Here is a 24,136-nt window from a genome sequence, read left to right on the forward strand (position 1 = left end):
CAGATGTTTAGTTTACAAATGTTGGATTAATTTTGATGGCTTCATGCTTTCATTGGAGAGAAGTTGAAAGCAAAAACGCACTGTAGCTTTCCATCCAATTAGGTAAAAACCATAATTTAACTGTCAATTTACAACCTTGTTTTTTTACCAATCAATTCACTGGATGTAGATGGCTCACTTTATTTTTTTCACAAATTTATCCATTTTGCATAAGAATTTAATCAATAAAAAAACAATTACACCATTTGACCACACACTAAAAAACCAAAACCTCAATTATTATTATTTTCAATGAAACTGTGCTTTTAAAAGCTTAAATAAAGGCACCAGACACATGTTTTGCATTCGAAACTAAACTGAAGTTCTGCAATCCCTTAAGCCTCTTTTATACTGCTGAGAGCAGCACAATATGTTCAAACATATCATATGCATGTTTGAACATGACGGATGCTCTCACAGCAAATATTGTGCAAGCAGGCCAAATTATAAGGAGCACATGTACATCAAGTTGGAACCTGTAAATTGCTCCTGTTTGTACACTTCATATTAACCAATCGCTGTCAATGCAGCTAAATAGCTTTAGCTAGGATTTATTAGGTTGGGGTTGGTTTTCGCAAAACATTCATCTTATATTTTTTTTATTTTTTAAAAAAAAGGTCGAGTTGAAAATGGTCGAGAATCACTGATATTCAGTAATAAATCTGCAGTATGAATAAAATGAAGTCAATTGTATATAGTGTAGTTTAAAATCTATTGATTTTTATCAGTTTAATAGAGAGAATGATGATAAATTAATACTGAAAAAGTAAAGTTATTTTTTAATAATCACAGTTTAAGAGAACATCAGCATTTAACTTAATATAGTTTAGTATCAAGAAAGAGATTTAAAAAACTAGAGTGTGAGAATACCAAAAACAATTACTGATGATAATTACAAAGACAATTAAAAATGTTCTGGTGTAAGTTTGATAAAAATGTTTTGTTACACAGTTTCATTTGGTGTGTCGTTTTTGTTAGGGTATAGTTTTTGGTCTATCTGAAAAACTTTCATGATCGTCTGGAGAACAAGTGTGAGTTCTTGGATTTTGTTAATAAAGTACTCTTATATGTCGATGATGTAGTACTTATGGATTCAGAACCTCAGTCATTGGAGAAAACTTTTTAATAATTTAGAGCAATATTGTAGAGCATCTGCTATCTCGAAGTTGAAGGACAAGTCCAAATCATGATTTTTTTTGGAGAGGAGGAATAGAAAAAAGTGAAAGGTGGCTATGAAAAGGCATGCCCCCTTGAAATAGTAAACAGTTACAAGAAATTAGGGAGAAGGTTAACATCTATGCTTTCATTTAGGCAGCATACAAGGGAGAAAGTTCCAGCAGCTAAATTTGCTTTAAATAAGGTTTGAAGGGGTTTTTGTAACAATAATGTAATTCCTATTTCATTAAAATGAGAGCTTTTAATGTGACATGCTATTTGATGTTTGATTTATGAGACTCAGGTTTGGGGTTACATGGAAGTAGAGAAAAAAGAAGGGTGTCTATTGTTTGCTATTTAGACTTCCAGCACCTTCAACATGGCAAATTATGTTGTGTATTTAAAAACATATATTTGTTTACTGCTATGCTTCCTTTTAACATTGTAGGATTTTCATGTTATGTGACAGTGACTCTAGTGAAAATGAGCTGAATAAGTAATAATAAAAAAATTGGGCAGATTACATGTTGGTGAAAAATTCGGTAAGAAAATATAATTGTTATTTAAGGGATACACTCAAGCATTTAGGCAGTAATGGGGAAATCAATTGCAAATATAACAGTATATGATGTCAAAAAATATGCAATAAAACTTAAAGAAATTTCTTGCCTATCTTAAAAAAGAAAAGCAGAAAAAAATATAGAAGATAAATTGAAGAAGTTCCATTTATCTTGCTTATCAGGCAAGATAAATAATCGGGCAATAAAATAATCTTTTATTATCACATGACAGACATATATACTCATATGTACTACTGTTATTTAATCTACTCTAAAGGAAAGGAAAAGTATAATTTGTATTTTGTAATTAGTATTTTGTTTATACATTTTTTTTAATTATCTAATTTGGGATACTTCAGATAAATTATTTTTTTATGTATTTTTGCGGCTTTCCATTTTGTCCAATATTTTTTCATTCCTTCTGAGGCTGCTTTTTCTTCTGAAATTTTTGCCCCACTTTTGGATTTTGGTTTTCTTGGAATCTCTGGGTTTCATCATTTAGTATTTCTCTGAGGTAGATACTATTCTCAGCTATTCCATTTGTAATATTTAATTTATTTTAATCTTGCTATTTTCTTTTAGGTTTTGTTTCCATTCTCTGACTACTTTTTCTGGTGCACAATTGAATAAAAGTGATAATTCGTTCATTACCTTTTCTGATTCCAGTTTTGTTTATAAATAGTTCTGATAATTCTCACTAATTTTACTTTAGAATCAGCATTAGAATATAAGACAGCATTTCTCAACCTTTCAGTATCTGCGACCCAATTTTCAATCATAATTTTCATCCCCCCCTCATGCAATAACATTGTATACAATAATAATGTATTTTGAATATTTTGATGCTAAAGCTACACTACGACCTTATTACAAACCTTACAAATTACCAAGAATAAGTAAATTTATTGATATTTGGCAACACTGATCTGCTGCATAGATGTGTGGGCATCTACTGTCTACTGCTGTGATCATTTAGCCTGAATGGAAATTTTTAGTGCATGAAAAATACCATTCCTGACTGGGATTCGAACCCAGGGCCTCCAGGTAAAAGGTATAGACACTACCACTCGTGCCTCAGGGGCCGGTGCGAGTTTGTTGTTTGTTCTTCTTTTAGAGATTATTTTAAATTTTATTTAGGATAAGTATAGTGGTTTGAATATTGATCGGAACCTTTTAACATTTTATTTGCGAATTTCTTTGCGATAGATCTTTTTTTTGGCAACATGTTCAGGTTAAATGAAATTCACCTAAGTTTGGATTTGGTGATACCCACATTATCCTCACCAATCATCAACATCACCGACACTATTGGTTATTGTTTTTTTTTTTTTTTTTTTTTATAAATTGTTACAAACAGAATGAGCATGACTTGACTTATATATGTATGTGCATAATACTTATAATAGAAAAACATTTAAGGTTTAAATTTTTTGTTTATATATAAAGTTCATTTTATTATTTTTACATAGGAATTATAAAGGGGCGGAAGGATTATACAGAAATTTAATAATGATGATGTTTAGGATTTTATTAAGATACTTGAAAGCAAATTAGTTCATTTGATTTTGTTGCAAATGAAATCAGTTTGATTGTCTCACAACAGTCTTACATGTAACAAAATGATAAAATTTTATTTTATAGGCAACATAAAAATTATTAATGGAAATTCTATTTATTCATCTAGCAACAATATGACTACCTGGAAAACACAACCCAATGCTTTTACCCATGTTTAAAATTAGTATGAAAACTTAAAATGTATGTTTAAAAACTTAATTTATTTAAATAATATATTTATAAAAACACTGTATTTTATGTTTGTTCTTTGTTCTTTCCATTAAAAAACACAAATATCCTTTCCATCAAAAAATACTTTGTAAAATAACACCAATTGTAGATAACTCTCATCCAAATTACATGCAAGTGGTTTTTCTAGTGGATTTATTAGAGTGGTACTATTAAAGAAATAGCTGCTTACTTATCTCGCAGTGAGTTTTCTGGAAGAATAATTTCTATGTAATTTGAAGGTAATCCATTTAATCCGTTGTATATATTAAAGGTTTTTTTTTTATTACTGTAGCAGCAAAATTTTTTGGATTTTAGATTACAAAAATTTGATGGATTTTTATAATAATTGTGATAAAACTGATAATGAGCTCTTTATTGACGTACAATTTACTTACTGTTATATCAGTTATAGTATGTCATTCATTAAGGACTTCTCTACCACTGAAACATCCAAGTAAGAAAATATTTCATGCGATTCTGAAGTAGTTCATGCCTAAGTTTTTTATAAACAGTTGATTTATTTTCTCTCTTACAAACTGAAAGAGAGTCTTTAGCAAACATATTTAATTTATTTTTTTGAGTACATGAGTTCTTTGAACAAGTCTTTTTTTAAAAAGGAGAAATCCATTGCATTTAACATTAATTCAAGTTTATAGATATGCTACAGAATATTTAGTTTCTTTTGTTATCAGTATATTTTATTAATTGTTTATTCTGTTCTACTGTTATGGCCAGATCAGTAACACTTTTGAAACATCAATATACATATAATATTTCTGACACAATTCCACTGAATCAGTTTTTTGCACATCCTGTTTATCTTTCCTTAATTTAACATTTACTATTGTTTACAAATTTTAATTAATATTTTATTTTATGTTTTTAATATAAATGTGTCCTTATTTTCTAGGATTTGCCTCTGGTCAAGATATTAATCCTGGAAGGAGAGGAGATACGGTGGATATAGGATTAAACATCGAAAATATAAATAATAATTACATTCCTGGCGATGGGAGTAATCAGTTTATTAACCTTGACATAAAGACACCATATGTGCCTCCGCAGCGGCTTTTACATCTTGATTTAAAAGGTGCACCACCATTAGTTTCATATCTTAAACGCATTCTTTCTTTGGCCAAAGAACTTGGTGCTACTGGTGTTCTTTTAGAATGGGAAGATATGTTCCCATGGACTGGTACTTTATCGCCATTAGCTGCTCGTAATGCCTACTCGAGACAAGAAGTTTTAGATATAATTGAAACCGCTGCATCAAATCAACTAGAGGTTATTCCTCTTATTCAGACATTTGGGCATGTTGAATTTGCTTTGAAGTATGCTGAATTTGCTGACCTTCGAGAAGTTGCCGAGTCTCCTCAAGCATTGTGTCCTTCACTTAATTCATCATTAGATTTAGTTCATCAAATGGTAGATCAGGTAATACTCAACAGTAAATTTTTATATATTTTTTAATTTTTGGATCCATGTGTTTCCCATAAAATGAAAGAGAATGATTTTATTTGTTTTGCCACCAGAACTCTAAAGTCCTATATTGATAGCCACAAAATAGAAAAAATAGTGAAACAAGATTTAAAATTATACAAAGACAACTTTAGAGAGAGACAAGACCAGAGAAGTCTTGTATTGTAAAATTGATTTAAAATTAATATTGTTTAGGTCTCCCTTAAACTGGAAATAATTTCCACTCTTAAAAAATTATTTCCTTTTTGCTCATTTTTTTTTAATAATTTAAATGGTTTGATCATAAATATCAGGAAATTGGTAAAAGGTGGTGTAACATTATTTTTAAATTTCAAATTTTTGCAAAATTAACAGCATTAACATATTTACACTTTATTACCATTTTTCAACATGAGATAAAAAACCATTCTGCATAGTCATTTGCGTGGGAAGCCGTTCCTTTTACACGTGTAATTTTATCATTGTGTGTTTGATGTTGATAAGTGTACTATCACTGTTTTCCTGTAATATAATCATTATATTTTATTTGTAGAATTTAATTTCTCTACAAAAAGACAGTTATTGTCGAAATTCTGTCATGCATATTTTTTTTTTGTTACATCCCATACTGTTCATGATGAAATTGTTTTTATCTCTACAAACTCTACAAAGATTTAATGTTGAGCTTGTGTTTTTTACACTAGCAGTAACTTTTAATTTTAGGTAATTAAAAGTTTATGTATTCATGATAAAGAAACTTTATGAATAAAGTGGGTGTTTTTGTTTTCAGTATATTTTTATGTAAATCTTTAATTTGTATTATACCAACCTTCTTTTCTAAGCTGATTCAAATTTAGTTATTTTGAAAATTTTCTGTTGCCCAGATACTTTAGCCTTATACCTCAGTAGCAGTTTGTTATATAATAAAAAGCAACAATCTCAGTAATGATATTACATTGAAAAAATGTAATTTTTTTATTATAAATTTAATTCTAATCAAACTGTAATTAATTTTAACAATAGAATTGTTATTGATTATTACATTCTTCTATAATTTATATAATTATTTATAGTTAAATATATTATAAAAATAGTAAATATAGACAGTACTGTTTATAATATTTGTAATTTATCTTTTATAATGAAATTTTTTTAATAATAGTAACTTTTCTTTTGACAAAGCTTTTATAATTTTTGCTAGCTCTTTACAGTAACTAAATTATAAAGGAGATTATAACTCTATTTTACATACCAGCAGTTTTGTTATCTGCTCCATATACATAATGTAAATATATCACCAGTTTCATCTGAGTCTACATACAGCTTACATTAAAAATGTTTACATATCATAAAAATTGTTTAAATCTACAAAAAAATTAAAATACTCAATGAGTAAATTTTACATAACCTGATTAAAAAATTCAAAAGAGCAATGCTTCACTGTGAATAATTCAGAAATACACTGACTATGTAAAAATATTATTGACATTTTATTCAAATTGGTTATTAGTGTAATATGTATGTATTTTGTAAACACTAAATTAAAATATAATAACAACGTGAACAACCTCAATCTTTTAATTAAAATAGTAATAAAATAACTTATTTAATAAATATATAAGGCATGTTCAGAAAGTAAATACTCTTCCCAAAGTGTCTGCTAGAATCCTTTGATCATGTCTGTGAAGTAAGCTCCTTCATGTGTTATCTTGTTACAGATCCCATTATAGAAAAGCATTTTTGTTTACAGTTGTTGTTTTAAATGTTCAAAACAGTTAAAGGATCCTTCAACTATGAAATATGTTCTTTTATCCTTTTTTGAATACAGAAATATGAAATCTGCAAAGATTCAGTGGCAGATTAGTAAAGTTTATAAATTAGCCTCTCTTGTTATAATTTTTTTTTTTTTAATTTATTTAAATCTTCTATATCTCTAAAGGAAAGAGTAAGAATAATAGAAACAGCTTATCAGATTTGCCAAAATACATATAAAAAACCACTATCCATCAGTACCAAGATAAAACATTACGAAGTTGTGGTTAAACCACAACAAGCACTGTATGTTGTAGAATGTTTATCACAAATAAAGAAGTTGACAATGGAGATGAGTGAAAAGAAAGAAAGGAAAATTTTGAGGAAGATTCGTAATCAGATTAGAGTAAATAGAGAATATAAATTAAGAACCAATAAAGATCTACATCAGACAATTGAAAAGTTATTAACATTCAAGAAGAGAGAGAAGAAGGGTTAATGTTCTGTGGCCATATTAAATGAATGAATAAGGATAGATTAGCAAAGAAAATAGTGGATTATTTTTAAAAACAACAACAAACCAATTTAAAGAAGTTAAGGAAGACATGAAAATATTAAAATTGAAAATGTAGAAAATAGGAGTGATTGTAGAAATATGATAAAAGGAATCAAGGACCTACAGAGTCAAATGAAAACATCAAATCTGAATTTAAAATTGAATGAAGAAAGAAAGAAAGCACATGCAATTAAATGAGAAAATATTGAGAATAAAGGAAAAAGAGATAACATCAGAAGAAGAAACCATAATTGCAACCTTATGCTTGGTCCTATGAGACTAAACAGATTTTTTTTAAATTATAATTTTTTATTACCCTGACAGTATACACTTTTCGAGTGTTTCTTATATTCTTAACTACTGATCCATTCAGTTAATTTTACTTATAATTTATTTTGTTAATATTTGATAAAATTTTTAATTTTTTTCAGTAATAAATAATATATGTTTTTGTAAAAGAAGTATTGTTTAAGTGAATAAATAAAAAAAACGAATCTTTATATTCTTTTAATTTTTATTTATTTATTCTTTTTTTTACAGATAATGGAAATACATAAAGGGATACGTTACCTTCACATTGGGTGTGATGAAGTCTTTCATATGGGAGAGTGTGTAAGATGTAGAACGCAAGCAAGAGAGACATTATTTCTCAATCATGTATCACATGTTGCTGGATATGTGCGAAATAAATATCCAGATACTGTTCCTATTATTTGGGATGATATGTTACGTCATTTACCACCTATTTCTCTGGATTCATTCCATATTGGAGAACTTGTTGAACCAATGGTCAGTTACATTATTGTAGTCATGTATTTATTTTCTTATTTTGGTAACATGTGGGATAATTAGTAAAAATAAGGTGTCGGTGCTCATTTATATAATTTATTTCTGGTATCATACAATAGTTTGGCATTAGAAAGGGTAGTACAGAAATCCTGTTTGTGCCCACAAAACATTTTGAGAAAAATGGAAATAAGAGTTTTTTACTTATATGAAATCGTTTTTAAAATTTCTATGAATTTATTTAACGTACCCTTTTAATTTAAGCAAAATAGTAAATTACAGAACTCTGTGAATAAACTCCACAACTTAAAAAATTTGAAAGAAATTTTTATGAAATGTCTTTTGATTCTTTTATTAAATGTGAGGATTTAAAAACAACTATGAAATTTTATACTCAGTTATTAAAACTCAAGTATTTTACTGATTGTTAATTATAGAATACTAGCTATCAGTAGAGAAATTATTTTTATCATTTTAATTTATTTTATAATTAATTATTAATTAATCAACATAAAAGATCCAATTGATTGGTTTTATATTCACAAAGTTTTTTGGTAAAAAATGTTTAGATCCAAAAAAAGTAGCCATGCACTTTTACATGTTGTATCATGGTGACAAACATTATAGTTTCTTATCTCCTGTGCTCAGCACACAGTTACTAACTGAGGAGTAGTCTCACCTATTCCCTAGTTAACTCTGTGAAATATCTTCCTTTATTTTTTTAAAAATTAGTTACATTTTATGTATTAAATAAGTTTTTAAAAGCTGCATGTACAAAAATGTTTACAATACTGATCAAGTTTTTTAAATTATACTGGGTGTCTGAGAATTATCTGAACAACTTTGATATTGAGTAAATTATTTACTTAAAATTCATAAAACAGGTTTTAGTATGAATTTAAAAACTAAAAGTTTTTTTTATCTGTAATCAAAGACATGCAGTGTGTGCACCATTTGTAATTCACAAAATATCCAACTGATAATAAATTTCATGCCATGTTCATTGTAAAATATCCACACCTATGAGTTTGAATGCTTTAACAATCCTCTCCTTAAGATCATCAATATTCACTTCATGAGTTTTGTATACTTTATCCTTGATGAAACTCCATAGGAAAAAATCACATGGAGTTATATCCAGTGATCAAGGTGGCTAAGCAATCAGTCCATCACGTCCAATCCAGCAATTTGGGAATGTGTTGAGGGATTCGTGCACTAATAAACCCTAATGTGGTGATCTTGTTGGAATATGATTTCAGGTTGTAATGCTTCAATCTGAGGGTAAACAAACCCTTCTAACAAGTCGAGATAGATAATCGTAGTAACTGCCATTTTCGCAAAGAAAAAAGGTCCAATCACACGATCATGAAGCAGTCCGCCCAAGCAAGTGTAACATGTGGGTTCTCTGAACCCCATATTTGAATGTTCTGAGCATACACTTTTCTAGGCACTTGAAATGCAGCCTTGTCTGAGAACATAACTTTTTTAAGGTAACAGTTATCACTTTCAACTCATTCAATCATTTCCACAGCAAATTTCTTTCTAGTAGTCTGGTCTTGTGGTGTATTGTGCTCTAATATTTGTAATTTATAAGGATGCAATTCTAATAGTTTCTTCAAAACATTGTAAATGGTAAATTGTGGAAGATTTAACTTGCATGCTGCACTCCAAGTTGACTTCCCAGGACTACAAACAAAAGACTGACAAATGATCTCCATTTTTCCATCTGATGTTCTAGGCCTGCCTGCACCCTTCTTATGTTCAACACTGCCAGTTTATCTAAATTTATCATACTATGAATGAATTTTTGTTCTAGAGGGTGGCTGTAAGTTACACAGGGTTCTAAAATTGCGTTGAACTTGAGTGTCTGATTCTGTTTCAATAAATCACTGTATATGCATTATGCTTTCATCTGTGGATTCATGGTGACTGATGTATATGGTTACATATGCAATCACAGCATTATCTAGTATTTTCAAAGGGAAACTTTATGAGTTATCTGTTTAAGAGAGTCCAACCATTCATTAATACTTTTTTAATAAGACATCAAAGTTGTTCAGATGATTCTCAGAGACTCTTTATTTTATTATGCATTTCACATTTCTTTTCATAAGCTACTAAAATTTGTCAAAGACTTGGAATTCAGATTTCATACATAAACTTTATATAGATATAATTATAAGTCTGGAAATGGATAATTTTTTCAAGTTTTTGATAAATTTGCAGAATTAAATAAAATATTACAATTCAGTAACTGAAATAAGATAAAAATTAATACTAACACAAATTATAAAATTTATCCAAAACACAATTATAATATTATCCAAAACATAAAATAAAATAATATATCATTAATAAATATAATGTAATTATAATTATTAGCTAGAGTTGAATTAAAGTAAATTATTTAATATTCAGTTAATTAAAATAATTAATTTCAAATTGATTTCTGATTATTTAGGATTGTAATAAAATAAAATAAATAATCATAATAATATTAAACTAGTTGTAATATAAACTAGAAAAAAGGTTAGGCCTACAGCCCACCACGAAAATGTTACATTGTTTATGTTTTATTACACATGATTTAGTTAAATGTTTTTTGCCAGTTGTAACTAAATAATGTTAATGAATTTGGCATACTAACAATAACAAAATTTTTTACAACAGAAAGCTTCAAAATCCTGATGTTTTTAGATGTTTCTTGAGTTGTGATTTTTTAATACAGCTCTAACCTCAATGTTTTCCTTTTTATTCCTATAGATCAATAAATTTATTAATGGTGTATTATTGCTGTTATTTGAATATATTAGTAAATTTTTACAATAATAATATTAAGGAAACAAAGCTGAGACGATTATTCTGGAGCATTTATTCAATACAATCCTTTCGTTTAACCAAAACAGTAACTGATTATTAAAAAAAAATAAGCAATATCCTCCAAATAGCCTCATGCTCCTTCTATTCACTTATAGGTTATATGTGTTGGTTTTCAAAATAAAAATGTGAGCACATATACCAAACAAATCAATGGACCATGCTTGATTGAAGAAACAGACCTATAAATATTTCTTTAAAAAACTGATGTATTTAGCATAAAATAACTATTGGATATTTTGCATTTTTAACAAATAAAAATGTTACTGCCATTGAAAAACTCTTAATAAATATGATACTATTAAAAAGCAGCCTTAATGTTCATGCTTCTTTCTAAAACATGGTCCTAAGCATAAGACAGGTAAATTGGGGTAATGGGAACAAGTATAACTATATTCAGTCATTTTTTTTCTCTCTGCTATATATTTTACACTGTTTTCTCTTTATTTCCCTTTGCATCTTTAGGGTGAAATGTGGCAAAATGAATTATATAATGGGCATTAGGCTGCTTTACTAGCGGCGTGTCTTGGTCTGGTAATAGGAACCCATACGTTGGTGTTTAGAAGTTGTGTAAGTCCATTTTGTTATCACTGAATTTGTTGCATTGAATAAAGCATGACTGTTTATGACCATAATATATGTGAAAAGTCAGTTTGCAATACCATCTAAGGGTCTTATTTGAAGAAGTAATAAGGTAACATTTAGTGTTATCTATTAACCCCTTTTGTATGGTTTTATACTCATGAATCACTTCAGGGATGGCTAGTTCTATCTATTTTAGTTACAACTTCTACCTTCTCTCCTCAAAATTCTCTGCAAATGGTAGGACACTTTTATTATCCATGCATTTGAAAATGCACCCCTTTCTTACCTTCCTCCTTTTTAAATCTGTCGTCATTTACTTCTGAAAGATTACATTTTTCTTTGAAACTTATAACCCAATATTATATTTATCTGAGTTTATCAGTTCTTTATTTAAAGAGATGGTATTGCAATAATTTTTCATAAATATAAATTGTCATGAACTATCTCTATCTCTTCACTAACTTATTAAAAGAAGAGACAGACTTATAGGCCACATACTAAGGCATCCTGGAATAGTAGCTTTAATATTGGAAGGGCAGGTAGAAGGGAAAAATTGTGTAGGCAGGCCACGTTTGGAATATGTAAAACAAATTGTTAGGGATGTAGGATGTAGAGGGTATACTGAAATGAAACGACTAGCACTAGATAGGGAATCTTGGAGAGCTGCATCAAACCAGTCAAATGACTGAAGACAAAAAAAAAAAACACTAACTTATGAACAATTTTCAAGGAGTATCTATTTTCCTCAAATTGAGCATGACTGCTTGCAAGTACAATTTCCAAACCATTCTATTAGACTCAGCTAAAATTTATAGTTATATTTTCACTTTCACTTTTGGTTTTTAATTAACCATCTAATAATAATCAGTTGACGCCCTCCAGAGGACTATAGATTCATCAAGGGAGTAATCTTTGATGGAGGAATAATTTTTTCCATTTATTAATTTAAAAAAAGCTTAATTGGGCTTTCACTTCATCATTTGTTGAAAAATGTAGTGCTTTTAAAAATTATTAAAAATGTATAAATCTTTATTACAAATACGTATTACAAAATGTATATCTACAAATCTACATTAAAATCTAGTGCTTGGACAGATCTACAGGCGTATGTCCTAGATCATACCAAGAATACTCTGATTTTGTGTATCTTGGTATACTCAATATAGACATAGAGAGATCAATTTACAACCACAGATTTCAAAATGAACAAGATAAGATAAAAGAGGTGGATGATGAAGAAATTTGATCTGCTCATAGAGGTAGGTTGACCATTGCTTCGACAAACTGAATTTTATGCTGTAAGGAAAATTGCCTTTTCCTCCAGACAGTATAAAATGAAGAGGCTATTAAAGTTATAAAAGAAAAAAAGATTCCCTTCACTTTCTAAGATATTGCTGTTGAATGTTTTTGGGAGAAGTACTTTGTATTTTTTATTCTGTCTTATTCTATAATTTACAGGTGTGGGTATATGCAGAAGATGTGTACAGATTTGTTCCTTCATCAGTATGGGAAAAGTATGCTACTACATTTCCACGAGTATGGGCAGCAAGTGCATTTAAAGGTGCTTTTGGTGAAACTCTTTATGTACCAAATGTCAAGAGGCATTTAGAAAATAATATGAGATGGTTACAAGTAATGAGTACTGAGGGTCCTAAATTTAAAGGGGGATTTCAAGGAATTGCAATTACTGGTTGGCAGAGGTAAGATTCTATATTACTTCAATTTTGCATTCTGCTGATTTTATTGATTACTAATATGATTATTATTGAATAAATTAACAGAACAGAACTTGGAAATTGAGAGATGTCTCTTTATCCTTAGGTCATCTTCAGCCTTGATTTTTAATAAGAAGTTATTAAATTAAATCTGTTTATTATGATTTTCCAACTAATATTTTTTTTCTAAGCTTCTAGTTTTATACATACAGAATTTCAAAGAAATATGCTAAAAATAAAGAAGGGGATTAATTTTTTTTATCTTTCCTAAAGATTTCTGTTTATAACCTTTTCAGTATCATCCATAATATATCTATCTAAACATACTACCAACTCCAGAAGTTAGCTGGTAGAGTTGATGAATTTTGCTCTATTAATCTATCTGAAGGATCATTCATTATTTTATTTATTATATACATATTATACATATTTATAAACCAGTGTATGTAATATTTATATATTAGCTTTAGCTAATATATTATTTTTAGCTCATTAGCTTTATGAAAATTGATTTATAAATTATATCTATTAAATTATAACAAATCTTAGTTCTGAACACCACTGTAGTCTCTTTCAAAGTAATTATGTTGAAGCAACTAAGTTCTGGCTTTAGTTTAGCTTTCAAAACAGCTTTGGAATTCATTTTGTGGAGTGCCTTTACAGCTGCTGTTGTATTGCTCTTGATATTATGAATATCATCAAAATGCATCCCTTTCAATATTTTCTTCATCTCTGAGAAAATAAAAAAGTCATAAGGGGCAAGATTCAGTGCGTAGGGTGGATGCTCTAGCATGTCATTTGTTTTCCCATTAAAAACTTTCTCTCAGACAGTACAATGTGAGTAGGTGGAATGTCATTATGCAAGATTCATGAGTTGCTGGTGAAAAGTTTTTGTCTTAACCATCTAATTTTTTCACACAGCCATTTTACATTCTTCAACATAGCCTGATTTACTGTGCTCTCAATCATTATGAATTCATAATGAACAAATCCTTTAGCATAAAAAAAAGTCAGGAGCATTGTTTTGACCTTTGATTTGGACTGATAAAGCTTTTCGGACATAGAGAATTTGCAGTCTTCCACTGTAGACTTTGTTTCAGGGTTATTTCATATAAATCATGCATTTACATAACTCCTACAATGACAAAGCTTTTCCTCTCCAAACGTTTTTAAAAAATTTCAACTTAATTTTGTTTCTGCTCATCAAGGAATTGTTTCAGTACAATTTTTGCACACAACTTATTCATGTTTCGATTTTTCCTAACTGTTTCTGTATCACTGTTCAGTTGTTCTAATATGCTTTAACAATCAATCGACAGTTTTTAAGCACTATTTGACAAACTTTTACTATGTTTTTATCAATTTGACTCATCAATGATGAGTCAATACAGTGGCAATTTGTGAACTTCATTATCAGACTATTTTTATTTTTAATGTAATTTCAGCTATTTTTATTTTAATACAAACAAATAATTTTGAAAACTGCATCCTGCATCTTACAATGTAACTTTAATTTTTTTTCCATGTACTTGAATTTATATTATTAAATCTGGGACCTTTTGAATGTTTATCATCAGAGTATGAAACTTTACGATATTATCTAAATATGATATAAAATAGTGTATACTTATAAACTTGAAGGAAGTTTTGCTGTGATTGAATGGTTAAAACTTTATTCATTACAGATGGCAACAGCAGTATTCCTCAGTGTTCTCTCAAAATATTCAGATTGTTCATTCAATATAAAATTTTTTTTTCATATGGAATTTTTCTATTCTAACTGTGTAATTTCTCTATTTATTATTATATTTATCCTGATTTTATAAATGTTCTTTCAGTGTTTTAAAATCGTTTTAATCATATTGGTTCTAATTGATTTGAATGTTAAAAAAAGATTTTTTTCTTTAATGCTTGCACTGCACATATCAAGAAGCTGACAACACAGTTGTTTCTGATGCACGGATTACACGCACAACTTAATTTAAAATATTTATTATTTTCTTTAAATTAATATTTTTTTGTTTACTTAATTCAATGATTATTATAACTAAAGTGTGCACACTTACCATATTTAATTCATGTGGGTGTGACGGTACTAATAGCAACGGTCAGCAATAACTAAACTAATATAATTTCACAACTTACATAGAAAAAATTTTGCTAGCACAGTTGGCAGCTGGTGTAGCTGTGAGGCTTAACATACCACATAGTGAGTCAACCAGGTGATCGAGTACTATCCAGCCAGACCAAGTTTCTTTATTTACACTTTAAATATTATTCATTTATTTAATTCTACTGCTCACCTGTGGTCTCACAACATAGCAGACGACTATAACAGCATTTTTTTTTTTTTTGGAGGGGTGCAGTTTAGCAAAATTTTTTTTGCAAATATTATTATTTTTTAATTGCTAACAAATATGTGTAAGAAAAATATGGCCCTTAATTAGGTGAAATATCGAGATACTGAGGGTGACCTTGCTCTATAACCTCACTCCCTTAACATTTTAAGCTGAAAATTTAATGGTGACATTGCCCCATATATAGAAGTAATCTGACCAAGTTTGGTCAAAATTGCTCCACTAATTCTGGAAATTTAAGGTGATTTTGAAGCCAACACCAAATACACACGCGTGCACACACACACATACACATATTAACTTTAACAGGCTATTTGGGTTCCTTAGTCATGATCGGGTGAAAACTTCATATAGCCAAATTGGACCAATTACAATACTTTCCCTTCTAGATTTAGCTCTGTTATACTGCTATCTAGATGGAAAAGTAAAATAAATTTATCCTATAGTTATTAATACCACAATATATAATGTAATTGCCATGGAGTTTTTATTTTCATTTATATTGTTTAAAAAGATACTTGTTATGTAATAAATTTTTTACTAAATGACTATTTATTTTTCATAGGCAATATTATATTTAAGTATTGTTTTATATGTTTTTCCCAGTATCAGAACAATAATTTTATTTATTAAACATCAAGGATATGTATATTTTATCTTTATATTTTAATAAAATATATGAAATAGACAAAGAGATGGTCTTTCACCAAAACTTTTCAATTTGGTTTTAGATAAAATCGTGAAAACCATCCGGGAAAATAATGACTCAAAGTGCAAAAATAGGAACAAAGAATCAGAATGTCAAGATTGAATAACTAGCTTTTGCTGATTACTTAACATTTTTGCAGAATCAGAACAAGAAGCAAACAACCAAATTAACCAATTGAAAGAAGTAGCTGAAAAAAACAGGCTTGCATATCTCCTTTTCAGGGACAGATGACGACAAGTGCCAATAAATATCCCAAAGAGACAATAGAAACAAAGTATGGCAAAATTAAGATCATGGACCATTTTAAATATCTTGAAGAAATAATTAGTAGAAACAGAATAAATAAACTAGTGATTGAGATAAAAAAAATCAAATTAGAACAGCTAAACTTTTATACAAAAAATATTTGCAGTAAAAAGAACCTTTCTATAAATGTAAAATTAAGGCCTTATGCACAGTTGTAAGACCAGTCATTTTGTACAGCATGAAAACTACAAATATAACTGGAATAGAAAATCTACTCAAACTAGAAAGAAGTATTTATGGTCCAAGAAGGCCACAGACCTGATATCAAATAAAGAAATATATGATAAAATTGAAGATCTGAAAGTAGTAATAAAACAATGACAAAACTTCTATGGACACATGGTCCGAATAAACTAATCAAGGCTAAATACACATTTTCAATAAACTGGACCTACAAAGATCAAGATGGCTGTGTTAAACAGATGAAAGAAGAGCTCAAAAAGTTCAACATTATAGAAAAAAAACTGTCTAGATCAAAAAGAGTACAAAAAGAAATTTTTTGAATTAAAGGTTCCTGTAAAAGACTCAACAGAGGAGAGTTCTAAACAATGGAGAATTTGTGGAAGAAAAAGAAAGAAACTACATGAAATGATATTTTTATGTTCCTTGAAGACCTATCTGCTTAGAAAAAAATATGAGATACTTTTTAGGGCATGTGAATGTCAATCAATGTTTTGTTGAATGTGAATCAATGTCAATCAATGTTTTGGTCTAATAAATTTTTTTTAATGGCTTATCTTAATATGATAAATAAAAAACTTAACTTTTTATTTGTACATATTTTATTTATGCAACTTTTCATTTAAAAATTGAGCATTTTATTATAATTTAACAGTGTGGAATCATAATACAAAAGGAAACTTTTTTTTGTTTATGTTGGAAGAAAGATATGTTACTTAAAAATTGTTTTTGTTGAGATAATAATTCCTACTATCTTTTCTGATAAGATAGTTATAGTTTGTGTGTTTAGAAACATAGAGAATATGTTATTTGTATAAATTTTATTTAATTTCAGTAAAGACTAGTTACAGTACTGATTTTACAGTCTCTATTTAGAGAGGTAAAGTTATAATTTTATTTTCAGGTTTGATAAGTTTGAAAAGTTCATCTGTTTTATTAGTTTTGTTACTTTAAATTGCAAATGACTAACTTGGCATCTGAATTTCAAGTAAAGTTTAATGAAAGATTTTTACTACAGTAACAAAAGAATGTTTTTTGTTCCAAAAGAAGGAATGATTAATTTTGCTAAAGAAATATAAATGAAAAATGTAAACAGTCAAGGTATTTGAATAAAAACTACACTCATAAATAGGTACAGCATTTAAATTGCCTATTATCACCACATACTACTACTTTAAAAAGTGTAATTTTTTTTTATTTTAATTTTTAAAAGTAAGCAGCAAATTAAGAACTACCACGATTTACTAATCATTAGCTTGGTGAATTCAAGTAGTTGAAATTTAAAGATATAAAAAAACAATTAGTTTTTTTTTGTGAGATTGCTTATTTTACTCTTTTTAGTCTTATTCTTGTTTAAAGCTGAGAGCAGAAAACATTATTCAAATAATAAAAACAACTATTCACTAGAAATTTAAATGCAAGTAACCTGCATTTTAATAAAAATAAGGAAAGGAATGCAGAGAAATAACATAAAAGGACTGCTATCAAGTATCAGCTAAAGCTCTCTGGAATGCAGGAATATATTATTATCTTTCTATTACATTCTGATAAATAATAATTAAAGGAATACAGAAGTGCAACTTAAAAAGATTGTGAACAGTTATGAGTGAAGGTTCTTTGTAATGAGGGAATACTTATTAAACTTTTCCTTAAGTTTTCTTACTAATTTTCTGGATTTTTAAAATGAAGATAATCTGAATATCAGATTATATAACATTACATTACAATAATTCAGTACTTATTAGTGAGGGGAAAAAAATCAGATTATTATGTACACAACATAATTTTTTGTTTAGACAATTTTCCTTCCACTAACCTATTCAATGAGATTAACTTGCTACATGGCTGTCATTTCTTAAATCCTTTAGTATCTTCTACATAACAGAAAAGAACTCAACACAAAATCAGTGTGTTTGATTTGTGACTAATGTATTTATATTTATCTAAAAGAAAAATTCACTCATACGTGCAAATTGATTGTTTTCTCTTCTTATTAAAATTAAAAAAATGATAAATTCACTGGTGTTTATAAAATATCCATTTTTAAAGTTTAATTGCAACTAATTTCATATTAATATTAAAAATTTATAAAAGAAATATGTAACAAAGAAGGAATGTAAATATGTGTAATTTTTCCAAAGTATAAGCTAAGAAACAATCAAATATTTTTAAAAAAGAAAAAAAAATTGATTTTATGGATTCTTTTTTTTTTCATTTTTAATTTATTCTTTTTTCCTATTTCTGTTCTGCTTCATACCTGTTTTTTATCTATTAATTCTTAATAAATGAATATAAATTATTATTTATACATTATATGTAAATTCTCTCTTATTATTTTTTATATGATATGTCAAGAGTTAATTTTGTTGAGTGATTGATGTTGAAGGAGTTCCTTCATTGTTCTTGGAATTAAATAATCAACATTGTTTCATGGATAGTGTTGAGGGACTTCTGACGTTTTGTGATATGCAAGGAAAATTTTTATTTTCCTGTGAAAGGAAAATTTTTATTTTAATTTTTGTAAACATCTTTGTTTTTAATAGTATTATTTGTGTATGTCATAATTTAACTGTTTAAATCAGCAATCAAACTGTTTAGCTGTCAATCTAAACCTTTTGAAATCAGCAAACACACTTCCATCTGCAGATTAGTTAACTGTTTCAGTGGTACATCATTTCCACACAATATTCAGTTATCATCCTTCTGTAAATTATTTTTAAAAAATCAAGTGCATTTGAACTTTGTTAAAGAACTCTATTTTAATTCTTTTGGCTGCCAGTGTTGTTTAAAAATTAAAGTTTACAAATATAAAGTGCAGATCGGATCACATAAAAGTTTTACCTAACATTCTCCTCCGGCTTAAATAGTTATAATAAATATTTATTTACATCTGTGTAGAAATTAAGAAATGGTTAATTATGATTTGACTCATTACATCAACAAAATTTTCTATGCTGTCTTTATTGGTACTCACATGGTTTAATTTAATTGCTAACAATTTAAATCAAATGACATTTTATTTTTTGTTTCAGATATGACCACTTTGCTGTTCTCTGTGAACTGTTACCATCTGCTATTCCATCATTGGCTGTCAATCTTCTTGTGACAAGTCATGGATATTTTAACCAGTCATTACGTACTAAACTGAACAATGGCCTCAGTTGTGGTGTATTTGCACCAAGTATTGATAGATCAACATCATTTCTTAATCTTAACAATGATCCATATTTATGGGACCAATTTTCACGTTGTGTATTTCCTGGGCATTCATTTTATAAATTATTATATCGTATGCACAGCATAGAACGTGAAGTAGCAGAAATGGTTAATTCAGTTACCAAGGAGAAAGGCTGGTTAACAGATTATAATGTGCGTCATAATTTCTCCAGCCCTCTAAGAGTTGATGAACTTATGGTAAGCTACATGTACATAATTTTTGTTTTTTTAAATTTGTTCTACTTTATCAAGAAACCACAGTGAATTAACAAGTGAATTGCATTATAACTATTTTTAACTATAGCTTTTGACTGGATTTTGCTTGTCCCTGTAGCTTCATCATTCCCATATCTGACAGTGCCTTGCCAAAAGTAACAGATTTTTGTCAGAAATAGACCTGATAGAGAGCTCACAAATGGCCAGCTCTGTCATTGTGTCTACAAATCTAACTCTCTAAAACAGTATAGCAACTCTTCAAATAGTACTACTCACTTGGGTTTTTGAGGTCCAGGTCTGAACTTTGACAAAGCAGATACCTTTTCAAACAATTCTGGATGATCTGTGACAATCCTGACTTATCCTGAGACACATGTAGTTCAGTTTAGACTCTACTCCATAGTGATAAGAGCTCTGCTCTCACAAGTCCAGATCTCATTGTGCTTACCTAATAGAAACTCTAACATATCTTCATGCTGCAAGAATTAAAAACTCTCCAAATACTCTGGTCAGAATGTGTTCACAAATCAGCAGTGAGTCAAAGAGCTGAGCTGCTTATCTCTAATTTTGGCTTCTTTCAAGCCAGGAGTTCAGGTCTACTTCAGAATTATTGGGCTGTAAATTTACAGCCATATTTCAAACAATATTAAAATATTAGCCCTTACTTTTGTTCAACATTTTGATGAAAGTCTGAAAAAATTTTCTCAAAAAATTGAATTGACATTATTTTATGTTTTTACACTAAAATGGTTTTCAATTAAAATACACTTTCCCAAACAATTATTCTGCAAAAGATTTGTTTGACTATGTTTTAAAAGGCATTAATTCAAAATATTTTTAAGAGATTGTCATGTTCTGATTTGTTTAGCTTACTTCAGCTTAAAAAAAAAAATATTTTTAAAAAATGTGGAGGTGAATCAAAATGTTTGACTAAGGAACATTTCTGTTTTATACTGTTCAAGAAGTTTACTAAAACAAAAGTAATAATACTCATAAATCTACAGATTCCTTCTGGTGTTCCATACTTACTTTAAGCATGGAATACAATAAAGACATTTGTCTGTACATTTGTTTGGAGAACTATGAATCAACAAACGGCTCCATCCAGAAGTTGAGATTGCAGGCAGTTGTAAATGGAAATTGTTATTCCCTTACAACTGTTTTTTTCATTCTGTTTATGAATGAAATTATTTATGTATACTGAACATACAATTTAGTGTAAAATGTAGCTTTCAATCTTTATAAAGATATCTAAAGAAGCAACATTTTAAATTGCTACCATATTGAAACCAGTCTTTAGAAAATTTTTAATTATGCTTAAAACTACAGAAAGCTCTGTTCTTACATATTCTTTAACACTCATTTTTTTTATCTATAATCTAGCAAAAAAATTAGAGAACACTGAAATTGCAATCACTTGAAAACAGGCAAAAAATGGAATACCTTTTATCTACTCTATAATTAATTTTACATTTACTACCAAATTTCTTCAGATAAATTGAAACTCTCAAAAGTATTGCAGAAAAAACAATACTAAATATGGTATAGGTATTTTAGGTAGAGGAGTTTTTAAAAAGTTATTAATCACTAATTAATGACCTGGAACATTTCATTAATAACCTTGGGAAAGATCTCCACATTTTAATGGAAAAGATGGTATGCATGAAATAGTACGGGAAAATATGCTGAATGCTTACTAGGATTGAACCTGAGATCAGTTGACCACTGTACATACTGGCCAACCAGATAGTATATGTTTAAATTAGTGATTCATTTAAAGCCAGTCTTTCTTTTTCTTAAGATGCTTATACGAAGTGTGATTAAAAAGTATCTGACCTTATTTTTTTATTGTGGTAACCAGTTGTAGTGTGGGAGGGAAACCATCATGGAATGTGACCTTGAATTATAGTGGTTGCTATATGATTCACTGTTTTGCGGTCATTGTAGACAGTTGCTGCTTAGTAATCATGAAAGTAAAACATGTGTGAAGTGTTTTTCATGTTTTCATTGTCATTCAAAATGACTGAGCGGGTAGAGCTAAGAATTAGATTTTACCAGAAACTTGGTGACACGCAATATAGAAAATAAGAAAAATTCAAATAGCTTTTGGTGATCAAGCTATGGATGTTACACAAATTAAAGAATGGTATTACATTTCCAAGCTGGCTGAACATCTGTTGAAAGTAACGAATGCTTTTGCAGTTCTTCTATCAGCAAAAAACCCCAGAAAAATCAAAGTTCCAACCCATGCATCACAACTTATTCAGAAATTCTTGGTAAAACACCGGATTGAACACTTTTAGCAGGCTCCTTACTCACCAGACATGGCTCCCTGCAAGATTTTTGGTTCTTTCCTAAATTAAAATTCCACTTAAAGGAAAGCTATTTGAAGGCGGAGAAGAGATCAAAAGAAATGTGGCAAGAGGATTTATGGTGCTCATTAAAAATGCCTTTAAATAATGCTTCCAACAATGAAACATTCTGGGATAAGTGTATTACATCAGAAGGGAACATGTCAATGAACTAAGTAGGTAAGTATTTTTTTTTTTTTTTATGAGCCAAGGTCTGATAAATTTTGATCACAGCTGCAAAAAATGCAAAACAGCTGAAAAATTCAGCTGTTTATAATTTTTAGTTGGAGAAAAATAAAAAACCTACTCTCCTCAGTGACTGGTTCCTACTGTATACTTTACCTGTAACACTGTTATTGTTGTTAATCTACTTACTTTGTACTATTCAGATATAATAATTTTAATCATGTAACTTTTTTTAAGCCAGAAGCAGCTCTGCCCTTTTCAATATAGCTCTATACATAGACCTTATAGAACAAAAAATAAATTCTCCACTTACTCAATTTTTTGGTTCACAGTGACAAAAAACTATCCTGCAGTAAATCTATTAGCCATTAAAGTATTCTGCGTAATTTAGAATTGTTACCATATTTTTATTTAATTTCTGAATGAAGTAGCAATTTTTTTAAATAATTATTTTGCATGTTTAATACTGTAATAATCTTTCAGTAGATTAGTATTTCAATATATTAATCACAGTATTATTTGGTAGTAATTAAAAGTAATAATTTTTTCTTTTAGATTGATCATCAGCGTTTGTACCACAGTGTAACAGGTTTAGTTAGGTCAGCTAAAGAAGGATTATCAGAGGTATTTGACATGTATACAATAGCTGAATGGATTGAACAGCGTTTATATCCTATGATAATACAATTAGAACAAATTGAACGTGATGCAACAGCACTTAAGGGACCTCGTACATGGCCTCGCAGACCACTTCCAATTTTAACAGATCTTGAAAGGTTTGGAATCCCATCATCTGATTCAAGTCCTGGGTGAATTAGTTATTAATTGTTATCGACTCTTACGTATATTAATAACTGTACAGCTCTGTGTTTATACTATAAATTTAACTTCACTGGAAGAAACTAATATGCTGATCTTATTTATTGAAATAAATCAAAATTTATTAATCTTTACTAACAAATAATTTTTAGTCATAAACAATAAAAACTTAAAAGTTTAAAAAAAAATGTTTTTCTAAATGCTTTTAATTCATTACTTACTCATTAATTTTAGATTTATAGAGGTAAATAATGTTTTCTACCTATTAAATCTACTCAAGGGTTATTAAAAATATAGTGTATATATTAGTTGTCACTCTGTATATAAAAAATTTTATTTTTAAATGACAAATTTGATGATATATTACAAAATTGTATTTTTTATATTTATTAATATATTTTATTGTTTTTATTTTACTTTATTTTGAAGATGACATGTAAATAATGTACATTTGTTTTTATGAATGTTTATGTAAATGCATGTTTTTATTTTTATTGAAACCGTATATTGTATGGATTTGGTAAT

The 24,136-nt window shown here is 28.5% G+C and overlaps 1 protein-coding gene across 5 annotated transcripts in view; it reads left to right on the forward strand.

Moving 5' to 3' along the window:
• The window catches only part of LOC142325258 (hexosaminidase D-like), a 670,113-nt gene extending 646,207 nt beyond the window's left edge, over positions 1-23,906 (forward strand). For 3 of the 5 annotated variants that reach the window (XM_075366766.1, XM_075366761.1, XM_075366762.1), the window contains exons 3-7: positions 4,453-4,976; positions 7,849-8,097; positions 13,015-13,256; positions 19,856-20,237; positions 23,348-23,906. In XM_075366766.1, the coding sequence (XP_075222881.1) occupies positions 4,453-4,976; positions 7,849-8,097; positions 13,015-13,256; positions 19,856-20,237; positions 23,348-23,605 (1,655 nt within the window). In that variant the 3' untranslated portion in view covers positions 23,606-23,906. The remainder of the gene's footprint in view (positions 1-4,452; positions 4,977-7,848; positions 8,098-13,014; positions 13,257-19,855; positions 20,238-23,347) is intronic. The other 2 variants (XM_075366764.1, XM_075366765.1) reach the window with 1 other exon arrangement.
• Positions 23,907-24,136: the final 230 nt, after the last annotated feature.

This window comes from Lycorma delicatula, chromosome 5 (genome assembly GCF_047948215.1).
Source record: "Lycorma delicatula isolate Av1 chromosome 5, ASM4794821v1, whole genome shotgun sequence".
Classification (NCBI taxonomy): Eukaryota; Metazoa; Arthropoda; class Insecta; order Hemiptera; family Fulgoridae; genus Lycorma; species Lycorma delicatula.